General features: G+C 39.6%; 1 protein-coding gene across 3 annotated transcripts in view; it reads right to left on the reverse strand.

Annotated features, from left to right (window-relative positions):
- Positions 1 to 15,026, reverse strand: part of SLC1A2 (solute carrier family 1 member 2) — a 92,544-nt gene that overhangs the window by 18,011 nt on the left and 59,507 nt on the right. For all 3 annotated transcript variants that reach the window (XM_072039029.1, XM_072039030.1, XM_027457784.3), the window contains exons 5-9: positions 12,188 to 12,353; positions 9,061 to 9,187; positions 6,710 to 6,943; positions 2,774 to 2,968; positions 255 to 389 (exon numbers count right to left, since the gene is read on the reverse strand). In XM_072039029.1, coding sequence (XP_071895130.1) covers positions 255 to 389; positions 2,774 to 2,968; positions 6,710 to 6,943; positions 9,061 to 9,187; positions 12,188 to 12,353 — 857 coding nt within the window. The remainder of the gene's footprint in view (positions 1 to 254; positions 390 to 2,773; positions 2,969 to 6,709; positions 6,944 to 9,060; positions 9,188 to 12,187; positions 12,354 to 15,026) is intronic.

Raw genomic sequence — 15,026 nt, forward strand, 5'->3', positions numbered from 1 at the left:
GTCTGTGAAAGGGTGGCATCATTAAGAAGATTAAAATATATGAATGTGGGCCCAAGGTTCATACAAGAAGACGGTTCACAGAAACAGACTTCAGTAGTTCTATAATATTTTGTATAACCCGAGATGCCTATTTGCTTCTTTGCTTTATCTGTAGAAGAAATTCTTAGAGTTCTTTAAGATCACTAGGTGAAAAACATTACAGACAAGCATTCACTATTTTTTCTGCATCAAGCAGTGGAGTCACCGTAACTTACAAAAGCCAGTCAACAGCAACAAGCAAACTGATGTCCTGGGTAGGGAGACCCACTGCAGTAAGGATCAGAAGCATAGTGACGAGTCCCGCACTGGGAATACTGGCAGCTCCGACACTTGCAAGGGTGGCAGTCAAACTGCAAAAACAAAAACCAAATGGGAGTAGCAGGAAGGGAAACATATACTTTCATTGCATACTCATGTGATCAATTGGAAGGTCTTATTTTTAATGAGTTCTTCCCTTAAAAGAGAGTACAATAAACCATGGCAAATTTAGGCCATAATTTTTCATGCTTGTGTTCTTCCAAAAATACTTATCTTGGGGAGGTCATTTGGGGCTTGTAGTGAGAACTATGAGAGAGTTGTTAGAGAGTTTTATATTCTGTAAGTTTGTTACAACTTTCAAATCTTTGGCCTGGAGAGTGTTTTTTTGTTTGTTTGTTTTGTTTTGTTTTGTTTTGTTTTGTTTTCTGATTTCTACCAACACATTAGTGAAGGGGTTATTGAATCCTGAGTTTTGGTCATGTAGACTTGCTGCAGTTTGGTAGCTACAGGCTGAATTTTCAGGGCAGTTCATTTATGTTTATTTTATGGAATTGTAAGACAATGGTTGAGAGAAAGTGGTTATTATTGAGTGCAGAAGAGTAAAAGTCATTGTATCCAAATCCTATAGTACAAGCCAGTAGTGTACCAAGCCTAGATACAAATAACCCTACATAAAAATGCAAAATTCTTCTGATTGTTTCATAAATCCAAAACTGTACTTGCTTCAGCCTCTCTTCTTTTCTTGACGAAGACCAATAGAGTGAATGCCAATGTTCCAAATGTTGGACTTTGTAAAAAACATAACGTAGATCATAACAAATATCAACATCACAGGCCAATACTATGCAGAATGGAAAGTAAATTTGTCAGAGAATAAGCCAAGAGGAGGAAAGAAGGAAGAAAGGAGAAGGAGAAGGAGAAGGAGAAGGAGAAGGAGAAGGAGAAGGAGAAGGAGAAGGAGAAGGAGAAGGAGAAGGAGAAGGAGAAGGAGAAGGAGTATTTGTGAGTTTACATCCAGGTTGTTTGAATACCTCCAGTATCACATGCTGAGTTTGGCAGACAAAACCTAATAACTTCCCATTCATTTGTGTTGGTACCTAGAGGGATAATTCTTGTCATATCATTGCAGCAAAAATGTGCTGTTACATGAAGAGGAGAATGAATGTTTTTCCTACAGATACCCCAGAGGTGCCTGCTGCTTAGTATATGCAAGTCACGAGTTGGTGAGCCCAGCCTTAAAATAGCGGGGTCAGACAGCACTAGTGAGTCAGCACCTCAGAGGTACTGAGGGGAAAAGGAGTAACTGTGCTCCAGGCTTAGCAAATCTCTTGGCCAACATCTGATTCCTGACTTTAATTGCCCTGATCTTATTTTGGTTTAAAGAGTAGCACCTCTAAAATTACTGTTCTCATTTTCATCAGGACATATGAGTCACTAGGGTCTAGCATTTGCCTTCATTAGAAGCAGCACTGCACCTTTTAGAAACCTTGGTTTTTCTACTTTAGGGGCTGAGGCAAGAGGTAAAGAAATGGAAAATGTGCTGATAATATAGCTGGGTAAGAAACATAGAATTATACTTCCCTATGCAGGAGTTTCTTTAGTGCTAAAAAGGTTTAATAAAAGAAAAGTTGGGTGGGTGGGTGAAAACTACAGGAAGAAGGCAAACTTGGCAGCCATCACTTGTGGTTTGCATTTTAACTATTCAAAATGTTAGGCCTGGTGTTTTTATCGAGTTTTCCATTGTACATTAACTTTAGCTGCAGCAGTCATGACTTTGCCTTTGTTTTTTATTAGTCACTACATCTAATGAGTCTTAAAACTCCATTACAGTAAACAGTCTTCAATCACTCTTACCCATTTTGAATGGGTATTTTCTTTGTCTTTCTAAAAATTCAGCTTTGTCCTTAATATGATGATTTGAAATGAAAAGATTAGAGCCAACATTCTCTGGGTTAGAGAGAAAAAGCCTGAGTGTGCCTAGACCATGCAGCAGGCAATCTCACTCTCAGGATGCTTTATAGTCAGCCCATTGTTTTTTACTGTTTACAAAAGTCACAGAAAAAGAAAAAAAAATACACACACACACACAAAACAAGACATAGATAAAATTTTAGGTATATTTTTCTCTTCCAGTGTTTATAAACAGGTACATTCTAGAAAGTTAATGCCCCATATATCACTCGGGGCATCCCTCTGTACTAAAAGGCACAGCATTGGACAAAGCATGCTGAATTTCATCATGTATTGTCAACTGCAAAACTTCATAAATCACCACCAGCGTGCATTGAGGCTGCAAATGATGGAAAATTTGCATCACTAGAGAGCCAGGACCCATGTATATTACATTCCTTTGCATATCATTATTACAAATCCATGTGTTTCATAGCAGTTCCCACAGCCACTGAGAAGACATCCAACCCAAAGCTTCACATTTTATAGTCTTTAGAAACAAAGCTTATGAGTCTTTTGAACTGACCTCACAGTAACTATCTGGCCTCCATCCAGCTCAATTCCATTCATCTGTGCTATGAAGATGGCAGCCACAGCCTCATAAAGGGCAGTTCCATCCATGTTAATTGTTGCTCCAACAGGAAGAACAAACCTTGTTACACGTTTATCAATGCCTAGATTTTCTTCAAGACACCGGAATGTGACAGGTAATGTTCCAGCACTGAAGGAAAGAAAGCAAATAAGTACAGAAGACAATGTTATAATATAATATATACATGAGGGAGCAAAGTCAAATTCTGCTCTCTGTGTTTACACTTTCTACTTGTACTTTCAGCTGTGATTCAAGCTATCTTGGCCAATTTTTCAATTACATCTACATTTAGCTGGAGGTGGGACTGAGGCCAAGACACAAACATGACTCAAGGAGGGATGAGAGCTTGAGAGATTGTAGATGAAGCTTTCAGACTCCTCAATGAGTTATTTCTTGCATTTTGTTCAAAAAGACCAGTTCCAGATGTTTTCTGATGGACAGAACTACATGCAAAGGGACAAATATTTCTTTGACTGTAAATTTTCTCTGAAGGGATAAATCAGTGCTGCATCAAGGAAGGAAAAAGCCAGGCAATAGCATACACAGCCCATGCAGTTCCCAAACATTGGAGGACAGGAAAGGATATGAAACATGGTTGGAGGATAAGAAAAGAAAGGAAAGACGGCTGGAAAAGGGAACGGCTCTTTGCACAGATCCACAGTGCGTTGCCTTTGTGGGAATGGTTAAGGCTATTACATTAACTTCCTTAAAGTAAAACTCCACCTAAAAATACTCTTGAAAGCAGAACATACTCTCTGTATGATTATTACTCCCTGTAGATGCAAATATCTTCTACTTCCCTTCCCTAGCAGGTCTGCCTGCCTCAGGCAAAGGACTTGCTGCAACAAGTATGAAAGCCACACAGGAGCATGTTTTGGTTCCTTTCTTTTCCGTGTTATCTCTGAGGTCAAGTCCACCACTAAATGAAGTTGGTTGCTGCCTGAAAAGCTGTTCTGAAAACAAACTTGACCTGGGGAAATTCCTTTTAATTGGTGTTTCATACAGAAGCAGCTGGAGCACATCTGTTGTGGTTTATTTGAGTCTTCATCTGAGTTGGCAGAATTTCTCAAAGGCCTTCACCATTACATACCACTAATGCTGGTGTCATTGCCCCTAAAAATTACTATTTTTCTTATAAAGGAGTAAAGAACTAGACTCACCAAATTTTCTCTGATAAATACTTACAGCATATTGTTTCTAGTGCCTTGTAACTTCAGAGTCTTTCCAACTCTTTCATTCATCCATTACCAGAGAGATGCTATTGGGTACAAAAACTGTCATCTTTCCATTTTACAGATAATTAAACCAAGGAAAAGGCAGATTGAAGGATGATTAGGTACCTAACTATAAATATGTAGTGCCCTAATAAATGTCTTCAGCTGTCTGGAACAAGCACATGAGGTTGATATACATCACATGAGATTTATTGGAAACTCAAACCCTTCTATACTGGCAGACGGACCTAAGTCACTTTTTAAATGACTCCTTGTTCCACTTCTCTGGAAACAGGACTTAGAAGACATAGGCTTGTAGATCCCCAACTTGTACTCAAATGATCAGACCATTCTTTGTTTAGAGAGGTGATTTTTTTAGCAGTTGCCAATAAACCAGATACACATTACCATTCATTTGTTCTAGCATATTTAGAAATATATTTGCATTTAGGGTTTATTTTACTGTGGTTTTAATTGGAGTTAATCAAGTGTTGAATATTCTGCGTTTTTTAGCCAAATCAGAGACAATTTATAGTTTCTAAAAGCAATGTAGTATTCACCCATAGGTTAACTCTAACAGCTATATTTATAGTAAATAGTGGAAAATATCTGGTGAGTCATTAACTAATGTTTGCTTGTCAATTTTCAAGTCAGTTCCACGATCACTTTGCCTTCTACATTAAAGCTGTTCCCACATCTTATTAAAAGAGAAATAGAAGTAGTTGACTGACACACATTGAAATCCAGTCAGATAAGTTTCTTTTTCTTCAGAAATACAAATCCCACCTTACCTTTGCTTTCACAAATGAGATCATCAGCACAAGGTGTGTATCAGCCATAGGTTAACAGTGTTGTAATGAACCCTGGCTGGCTCAGCAGGCAGGGACTGCAAGTATCTGCAAATATATGCATATATCTTGTGTATCTCCAAAGATATGCAAATATCTTCCCCCTTCAGTTCTGCCACCATGAGCAAGGACAGGTTTGCAGACCATGGAGACAAGGTTTCTTTATTAAAAGAGCACAGTAAATAGATGCCTTCCATGGTTTCTCAGCCTAGCCAAACAGAGGGCCTTAATAGGTCCCTGAATAGAAATAATTTCTGGCTCCCCAAAGTGCCAGGTTAGACTGTATGATGGTGACTGTTGTCATGTGGTGATCTGCCTGTGGAGCTACAAACTGGTCCACTTCCAGTCCGTCAGTAATTCAGATCTCAACAGCAGTCAGGTGGTAAACGTAGCACCCAGATAAATCCATACGCTGGAACCATTTAGAATCCCCTACATTGTTCCATTGTGATCCTCAAAGCAGGGAAAACAAAAAACAAAAAACAAAAAAACTTCATACTGAAAAAACAAACTTGAAAATGTTGTGTATGCACACTGCAAAATGTTAATGAAAAATCTAGGTGGAAACTTGAATATTCAAGTGCAGAAAAGCCTTAGGGAAATTGTGGTTTAGTCAAACTCCTGGCCAGACTGCATCTCCTATAATGCCATGGTGTTTATGAAAGAACTGCAGAATTACTGAGGTTGGAAGGCACCTCTGGAGCTCACCTATTCCAGCCACTCTCATCAATGCAGAGGCATCTAGAGTAAGGCACACAGACTGTGCCCAATTGAGATTTGAATATCTCCAGGGATGTTCCACAAATTTTCTGGGTAACCTGTGCTCCACCACCACCTCGGTAAAACAGATTCTTCTGTTCAGATGGAATTCCTTGTGTTTTGATTTGTGCCCACTGCCTCTTGTCCTATCACTGGGCACCACTGAGAAGAATCCTCCTCCATCGTCTCTACACCATCCCATCAGATATATATGCACATCAGTGATGTCCCCTCAGAGTCTCTCATCCAGCAGAGCAGTTTTAACCCAGAGGCAGATGAGTTACTGTTCTGTTGAGGTGTTCCTGAAGTCAAGATGGCTCAGGATTTTTGATGGTCAGTTTTGAATTTGGTTTTGTTGTTTTTACCTTTCCAATTGTAACAAGTTCTTATTTTCTTCAGAAAGAAAGTGTTTATTGAGGAAAAACATTTATTATAAAATATACTATTTCATTGGAAAAAAAAAAATCAACAGACAATCTGCAGGTTGCCCCAGTGCAAAGCATTGGTTTATTACTGGGAGTTATTCAGTTGCCTACCCCATTTTCTGAGACTGGTCTGTGTGTTACCAATGAGTCTAATATGCTCAGATTGTTACTAAAGTCACCTTGTTCTGCTAAATTGGATGAAAAAATAAAGTGAAGGTTATAGTAACACCTTGCCACTGTTTGGGAACCAGGTTCTGTTTAAGCCTAATATGCATAGATTTTTTTTGCATAGAGTTTTTAATATACGCATGGATTTTTTTTCCAAAGAGGAAAGGTCTTGGATGCACTGAAATCTTCACTGAGATCAGCAGATACACACAAATCCTACAACCCCACTACAGCCTCTGCTGCCTGCTACCATGATACTTCAAAACAGGAAGCAACTGGTAGCCACAGGACACCTTCATCCATTTATTTCATACAAGAAAAAAAAAAAAAAGTAGTTTTTATTCAATGGCATAAAATGATTTTACTGTGAAGGTCAAAACAGCAGATTTATCACTTCTAAACAGCATCTAATAACCTGCTAAAAAATTTATTAAAGGTGTTATTTCTTGAGTGTACCTGGAAGCTGTGCCTAGTGCTGTGATCCATGCCTGGAAAATCCCAGCAAGGAATGAAAAGGGGCTTTTCCTCGTTATCACAAAGTAAAGCAGAGGCAGGAAGATCCCTCCATGGATGACAAGACCCACAATCACTGTTACCATGTACATGCCAAGTTGTCTAGCAACTACTTCTAAATCCTTGATTGCAATGATTTTTCCACAGATGAGGCAAGCAATGCCCAAAGGGGAATACCTGGAGAAAGAGAACAAGCATAAACAGAACTGGTCTTTGCAGCATGCAGTCATAAAATTAGTGCTTAATATAGACTGGAGACAGACTAGGGGCTTCCCAGGCTCAACTCTGAGAACCAGGCCAGGAAGTGATGGAAATTCAATGGATAGCTTTCACACCTCTTTTAAAAACACTGCCCATTTTCAGCAAATTCCACATCTACTTTATTTTATTCTATTGCACTGAATGGAATATGCATTTTCCTGAATAGTCTTTGATCCTGGAATAACATCCTATGATAACATGATAATGTTATACAGGCTTGCACCATTATGCAGAGTACTGCAGTAGTTGTTTTTAGTTTGTGACTTTGAAAATTCATTGTTCAGGTTTCAGGGAGTTGTTTAATTTGTTTCAGCTAAACACCATGCTCCTGAGAGTGTTGTTAACTACTGGAGTTACCACAGGAGTTCCAGCTCTTGGTGCAGAGAAGTCATAAACCAAACAATGTAATTCTGCATGAAAAAGTGCAGTTGTCTTTATAAACACACACACACAGAAGCTGCTTCTAGCAACAGCATTTCTTTAACAATTCTAGACAGAGGTGAACAAGTGGAGCTCCCAGCACTGAGGAAAGAGAAATAAAAAGCACATCAGTAAAAAACAAAACAAAACAAAAAAAAAAAAGTGCAGTGAATTTCTTGAAATGTGAATGGCTTCCTGCCATTGCAACACTGACCACTACGGAAACTTTATAACTTCAGTAAGGCATTAAGTCTTGGGCATACCAACTGGTGCTAAGAGAAGTAAGAGTAAATTCTCTCTCTTGTAGTGTTATGAGAGTATAGTCACTGTCTCTCTCCCTGTACAGTCGAAAGCAGCAAATTACAATAACTACTGAAAGAAGAAGAGCTTTGTGATTAAAAGCAACGGCCTTTTTATGTTGCAAGATCCCCTATAGAAAAGCAGAAGCATAACAGGAATATAACAGGAATCATTGCTTCAAGTTCTTTTGTTTGACGCATTTCCACATCTGCATCACTCTTCCTACCTGCATCACTCTTGCATAAGATATCCTTTGAAACACTGATGATGCTAAAGGTTCATGCTTTGGGCACCCTTCTCCCTTTTCTATAAACTTTACCTATCTAAAGCCTCATAGAAAAGGTAGATTGCAGCCTTGTGACTCATGGAATAATTTCCAGGGACACCTGGGAATCACAGGAAGCAGTGAGCCAGGACACATGCATTGTATTGGAGTGGCTACTTCTGCTCTTAAAAGACCTTGGAGGTGCCAAAGGTAGTAGTATGATGCCACATGCAGCAATGTGCTTATATGTTCTGAAAAACTGGTTTTGTGTGATCTGGACAGGTTTGGCACTGTGTACACATAGCTCTGGGGAAGCCCTCAGAAGAAACAGAGAGAGAGAGTGAGAAAGAGAGAGAATCCCCTTCCAGAAATGTAAACAAGGGTTCAGTCTTAATTGGGTAAGTCACTCCCTTGAAGGCAAGCCAGGTCCCGTTATTACAGATGGGTGTACTTCAAAAACAGGATGGGTACCTTCCAGTGACCCCACTGCTGTGAGCCTCAAAAACTCAAGTTCTGCAGAAACTAGGGTGGGAGGAGCTATACATCACTGAAAGCCACTGGAATTTTATTTGCTGGTAAAGTATTTTTATTACAGAAGACAGCAAATAAAGTATGTCTTCAGGCTTCTTTGTAATTATACCTTCTAGCTAATATCCTGGGATTATGCTAACCTCCCAGGAAGATTTGGATGTTCTTAATGTGGGGCGGTGTTGTATGCTTAGGTGTCCTTCTATATAGTGAACTTCAATAAGAAATGTGGCATTTGAAGGTCTTTGCCGGTACCTGCATGCCTTGGATTTTAGTAAACAAAGAACAAAACCTGTCATCTTCAGAAATATTTCAAAATCATTCCTAAATAGTCCTCAGCAAATAGAAATAAAGCTGTTCTGGTTCTAACATAGCGGTTAAGGCTTTAAAAACCCAAGTATTTCATTCCATTGTTTACTAACAAACCGTGTTCACTACATGCTATATAAGGGTCTTGTAAGATTATTTAAATCTTTTTTTGTTGCTGTTGTTGTTCTAGAAGATAGGACTTTGAACTTACCACATGATCATAGTTACTAACTTCATTACAATCTCATTCAGAATGTTGAAGAAATCCACCATCATCTTGGCCTGTTCTCCCATTTTCCCCATAGCAATGCCAAAAGCAATAAAGAATCCTATCAAACCTATAGGGAAAAAAAATGCAACACAAAGAAAAGCAAGTAAAAACACATTTTTAGAAAGTTCTTGTACCTAATCAATGTCTTCATACTACCTGCTAATCAATTTTTCAGAATGATTATAGTGCATTGCACATCTCTTCGGTCTTTTTAACATGATCTCACCCTCAACTTTCATGATCATATTCAGAAGAACATCCTTTACTCTAATATTTTACTACATTCCAATTGAAATTGGAACTATGTTTTTTTCTTTTTTTTTCTGAGTTGATCTGATCAGTAAAAAAATACCTATACCCTAATCTTTTCAGTGCCATGCAATTGCTAGAAACCTCATAGCCCCTGGCAAATCGGAGAGTCAACACAGCACCACACCACGACTGTTCTTTGTTGCTAAAACAGTCACTAGAGACCAAAAGCATTTTTGGCAAGCTTAAAAAAAAAAATAAAAATGGCAGAGTCAACCTACAGACTAGTCAGTTTTGTAATTTGAAGTCCCAGAACACACTTTTCACAGGCCAGGGGTACCCACCTTAAATGAAGAAGGTAGGGGTGGGAGGAGAAGGTGGGTACTGCACTTTAAACTAAACCACACAGAATTCATATTAAACAGATTGCCCTCACTGAAACCAGCATCAGTGGATATCTAATAATAGATTCAGTATGAGTAGGATTAGACCCCATTAAATGACTACGTTATGATAATATGTCAGACTGTTAGACTTTCAGTGTGCCTGTCATGTATTCCTTTTGAGCTGTGTTTCCAAAGCTAACCTTTAACTTCCAGCAATTTTCAGTGTCCAGAAAGGAATTGTTTTGAGGGTAAACTTTCAAACACAGTATGAGTACGGTATTATCAAATGTGTGAACCCATCTGGGAAATTCCTGAGGAAAAACCCATCAGGATACAAAAGCATTCTAAAGAAGGGAATTTTAGCTACCGGTATTCTGGGAAAAGACAGCCTGTCCCATATCTTCACATTGGGTTTAACATCTTTTTTTTTATTATTTTAAATATCCATTCCACTGAATATAAGGTCATTCTCTAGCACCAAGATATTTCTTTTGAGTCCTTAAAGAGGGAAGTGAAATGTATGTGTGTGTGCTGCAGAGCATGGAGAAATGATGAAAAGCTTTTTAGTCAAAGACCAAGTAACTTCCTGGAATTCAGACTGTGCATCAGAAAATGTTTGTAGGTGTTTTTGTTCTGTTACTTCCAAACCAGTTGCTACATTAGTCAGAAAAGTCAAGTTGGCTCATACTTGCAGGAGTCTGCACGGTTTGCACAGTTTATGCAAGCTGGATGGCATTTCCCCAACATTTTCATTTCTTCATTAAAAAGAGGGGAAAAAAAGGGGGGGCGAGAAAAAAAAAAAAAAAAAAAAAAAAAAGCAAGCAAACTCTGCAACATTTGAGTCTTTAGTCAAAACACTGCAGCATATATCCCACCTAAACTATAGTTTTAATGCTGTGCGTTTCCTTCCTGTAGGAGTTTTATTCAGCTTTCTAGCTCTTTTTTTTATCCATGATGGGACCAGCACAACTCAAATCCCACACTAAATGTAATACATCTCTCACATCAGAAATACTGCTTCATTTTAGCACAAAATAAAGAGTTCTAAGGAAAAAAAAAAAAAAAAAAGCAGGTGATGGTAACAGCATGAACACTGAGCTGTTGCCTCACACAGGGTGCAGAACATCGATCAGCACCTTAAAGCAGCACCTCTGCCCACAGAGGCAGAGTGAAACGAGGCATCTTTGAGGCAGGCACAGCGCAGTAGCTCTGGCTCTTGCAGAGCAAGCTGCTTCCCAGAGAAACCAATCATCTCAGATAAGCTTACTGATGCTATCTCGCCTGTGTCTGAGCGAAGCAGCCACTACCAACATGCTCACCAACACCTGGAGCAGATCTGCAGGCACAGCAGCCACTGTCTCAGCAGGAACAGCTCATCAGCTTTAAGGGGTCTGTAAAGGGCCATTTGCCACTAAAAAGTGATGGCCTAGCATTGAGGTAAAGCAGTGGAATTGGTACTGCCACGTACTGTCCCACTCTGAGGAGAGTGCCTGTAAACACGGGTGTGGGCCTCAGCCCTGTGAACATGCTGCCCCAGAGCACATGAATCTCCAAATGTAGGCGTGCTGATGAGTGGTACAAATTGAGGGCTAATTTGTGACCATCTTCACCCACATCCACAAAGAAGGTGAAGGTGGAGCACTCCTTTCCGAGCTGATAAAACTGAGTCTAGGCACAGAGGAGAAAATAGGAGCTGTGTGGCAACTCTTCATTCCCCCACACCCCCGCCCCAGTTTGAACAGGTGCTTCAGGAAGGAGTAGGAGATAGGCAAAACCTTCATACCACCCCCACATGCCGGCTTGTACAGACAAGATGGCACAATGGCAGTTGTTCATAATGTGCAGCTGGTAAAGGTCAGCAGCCAAGATGAAAGAGAGAGGGAGTTGTGACTCAGAGATGTGTCAAGCCTCTCTGGGATTTTTCTTGGGTGGTGTGGTGCACACCCCACCTCTCACTTCAGGCTGTGCCTCAAGCCAAAATCTAGTTCAACTTGCCCAAGAAACCTACTGGAAACAACTGAGCTCAAATGCATCAGGGGGTGGGTAGAGCATAGGCTCTTGAAGCTCTCCCCCATACTGTTTTGCCAATATGCATTAGTATTAGTCTAGGTAGGCTATTTGTAGGATGAAAGGATATTTTGCGTACCTCCTACATGCTTCCCCACAGTGCTCCAAACAATACCTGTAAAGCTGCCAATTCAGAATAATTCTCTTGGTTGTTTCTATGATATAGCCATAGTTCTACTAAGACCATTTGATTTTCATCTCAAAGACCAAAGGGCAGCCGGTAGGTGATAACATTTTATGATGATTATTTGTGGAGACTAAACTTGCACTGAGAAGCAGATCAGACAACACCGACTACCCAGTCACAGCCAAAAACTGTGTCATGCATATGATGTACATATTTGACAGGCAAAAAGGTTCCCTACCCAGGACATTCATGCCATCCTTAAATTCCAGTCCCTTCTTAATGACCAGCTGGGCTTCTGGTGCTTCGCGCAGTGTCTCATTCATGATAGCAAAGGCAGCATCAGTAACATTTGGTGGTTCTTCAATGGGTGGTGGCACCAACACTTTCTTGGTAACAGTTTGGATCTGAAAGCAATAAAAAGAAAGGATAAGAATGGAAACAGACCAAATGTAATATGGGAGATCAGGAAGTAATTAAAAAAATTTATCTTGAAATTCCAGGAAACTATATTTTTAAAGGATTAGACATGCATTCCACAACCTCTTACCCCTTCTTCCAAAAATAAGTTTGTTTTTCAATAGTTCCAAGTGTCACAAAGTCCTGGGAGTCTTCAGCACAACTCTGGTGTGAAAACTATGTTAAATACTTGATCCATATTGCTACTGCTCCTTTGTCCAGATGGTTCACAAATGGTGCTTCACGGATTGCATGTTACACATAGATATAATTTATTTAGCACCAAAAGGCAGGCACCTCTAAGATCAGTCACAGCAGCAACTCTATAATAAGGCTTGTTATTCAGGATGGGCTGTCCAGCTCAAGTTATCATAGTTTGATGGTTGACTTGAATCAAAAACTCACGACAGTTCCAACACTTTGCTCAGTGACCGTGAGCTCAAAATGAAACACATGGAATCCCAGAGCTTTCCAATTAAAACATTTTGAGTGACAGATAACAGAGGATCTAAGCTGCCAGACACCTACTAAATCTGACCACCTTAAAAAAGAAGACAACAAAATCTGAATGGCTCTGGACCTCTCCTGGCATATGAAAGGCAGGGTTAACGGAAAGATAGGAAGGAATGGTAAAGGGAGAAACAGGCTTGAGTTATGGCTGGGGGCAGGAGGGCAGGAAGAATGAATATAAAGAGGGAGATCTATGATTTGTTCTGTTAGAAGGGACTGTGTTTCTTTCCCACTTCCCACCCTAAGCCTTTCCTGCCTTTTCATGGCTCTGAGGCAGGCAGAATGCTTGAGAAGCTACAACTGTTTTGCCACTGTTTCCCATCTGCTCACTACTTTCCTTGTTTCCTAGAAATGAAGTTTAAGCAAGGCATCAGATCCAGTGTGTTAGCCTTTCAAAGAGCATTTGCACCTCCTTCTTGTTGTGATGACAAACTGTAGTACTATAGATGATGATCCAGATTTGATCCACATAACGTTGTAACATACCTTACATATCTCCTTTCAAAACCTGCTGTCTGCACCTACAGAGGGGGTTGTAGACAGAAAGCCTACACAGCTACTGTATGAGAAACTCTTCAGTTGTCCTGAAACCATCCAACATGCCTGCATGTTTTCATTTATTTCCAGATTTGAATTTTATCTGAGACAACTTCACTTTTTATGTAAGGTAGCCAGAATATAAGAGCAGAGTCACAGAAATTAACCTTAAAACATTAAAGCACTCACAAATTCCGCTGCTGTCACTTAAGTCTTCAGCTTTTCATTGCATAAGGTCATAGCACTAAAAATGCTGAGCCTAACATTAAGTTTAGATTACAATTGCCTGAGGCCTGAAAATCATTTGAGCGTTACAGTCGTATTTAAACATAGGAGTCCATTTCTCTTCATGGCACACAAGAACTTAAGTCTCTGCTGGAATAGCAGTTTCTATTATAAATTAAGAATTTGTTGTAGACCGTGGAAATATTCAACAGGTACTGAAATCCCATGATGGCTCAGAGTTCAGTTTCCAAATGAGCTATATCAAAATTGTTATTTAATCCCTTCATTGTTTGTAGAACTCCCACATAGGTCACTGCTGCATAGCACCACTGTTGTGCATGCTTCAAAATCACTCTGCAGGAACTCTGCAAGAATTGCTTCCTCCTAAGAGAACCTGGAGACATTGAATGCTCATGGAGAGAGTCTGAATAAAAGTAGGAAGAGAAAATATATGTTGACACCATTACAAGAAGTTAATTTTCCTACTAAACAAAGGGGGGAATAAGTAAAACATAACTCCCTTACTGAGCAGTTAAGAGCTAATAGAAGGCACAAGTTCCATTTGGAAAGGAGCATGACTGATTTTGTAAATGAAAGGTGGCTCTGTGCAGAGGCATTCAATGGCAATTAATCTGGAATCTCATAAGATGAAACTTAGGAAAACCAAAAAGCTCGGTAAGGGACTATCCTTCAGGTGCCACCTAAATTACCAGCACTGTGTCCACTGACTTTTACAGCCTTTGAAATAGGTCTTCATAGGCAAGTTTAAAAAATAATGAACAGAATTGGTAATCCATAACAATGGAATTGAACTGAAGATTGATATTACACACACTGAAAAAGCAGTATTAACTTTCCAAGAAAAAATAGTTGAAATGCGTAGCTTAATTATTTTTTCTCCTGAATTTTGTCCCATTGTCCAGATATTCAGCAACTTTCAACTGACTAGAAATTTAATTCTCTCTTTCATGGTTTAAACTGGGGAAAGGAAGGTAAAAAGAGAAAAAAAAAAAGAGAAAAAAAGAAAAGAAAAGAAAAAAAAAAAACATAAGCACCCTGTTCTCCCCTCACTCAATTTTGCAAAACACATTTCATATTACATGTGGTGTTTGGCCAACCACAGTTTGACCACAACTGACATTCCCATGATGATTTGGAAATATTGAGAATGTTCTCTCATTAAACCCCAGAGGACTATGTGTTTTTATGTGGAAGTCTGTGAAAGAAGTGAAGCAATCCAAATCCTTTTGGCATCTTAGGTTGCCCTCTGTTCTTCCACCCCCATGGCCTCTTCTCCCTTCCCCCTTTTCTCTTCACTCTTCAGCCATAACCACAGCTCCAGCTGTCAT

Source organism: Anas platyrhynchos, chromosome 5 (assembly GCF_047663525.1).
Source record: "Anas platyrhynchos isolate ZD024472 breed Pekin duck chromosome 5, IASCAAS_PekinDuck_T2T, whole genome shotgun sequence".
Classification (NCBI taxonomy): Eukaryota; Metazoa; Chordata; class Aves; order Anseriformes; family Anatidae; genus Anas; species Anas platyrhynchos.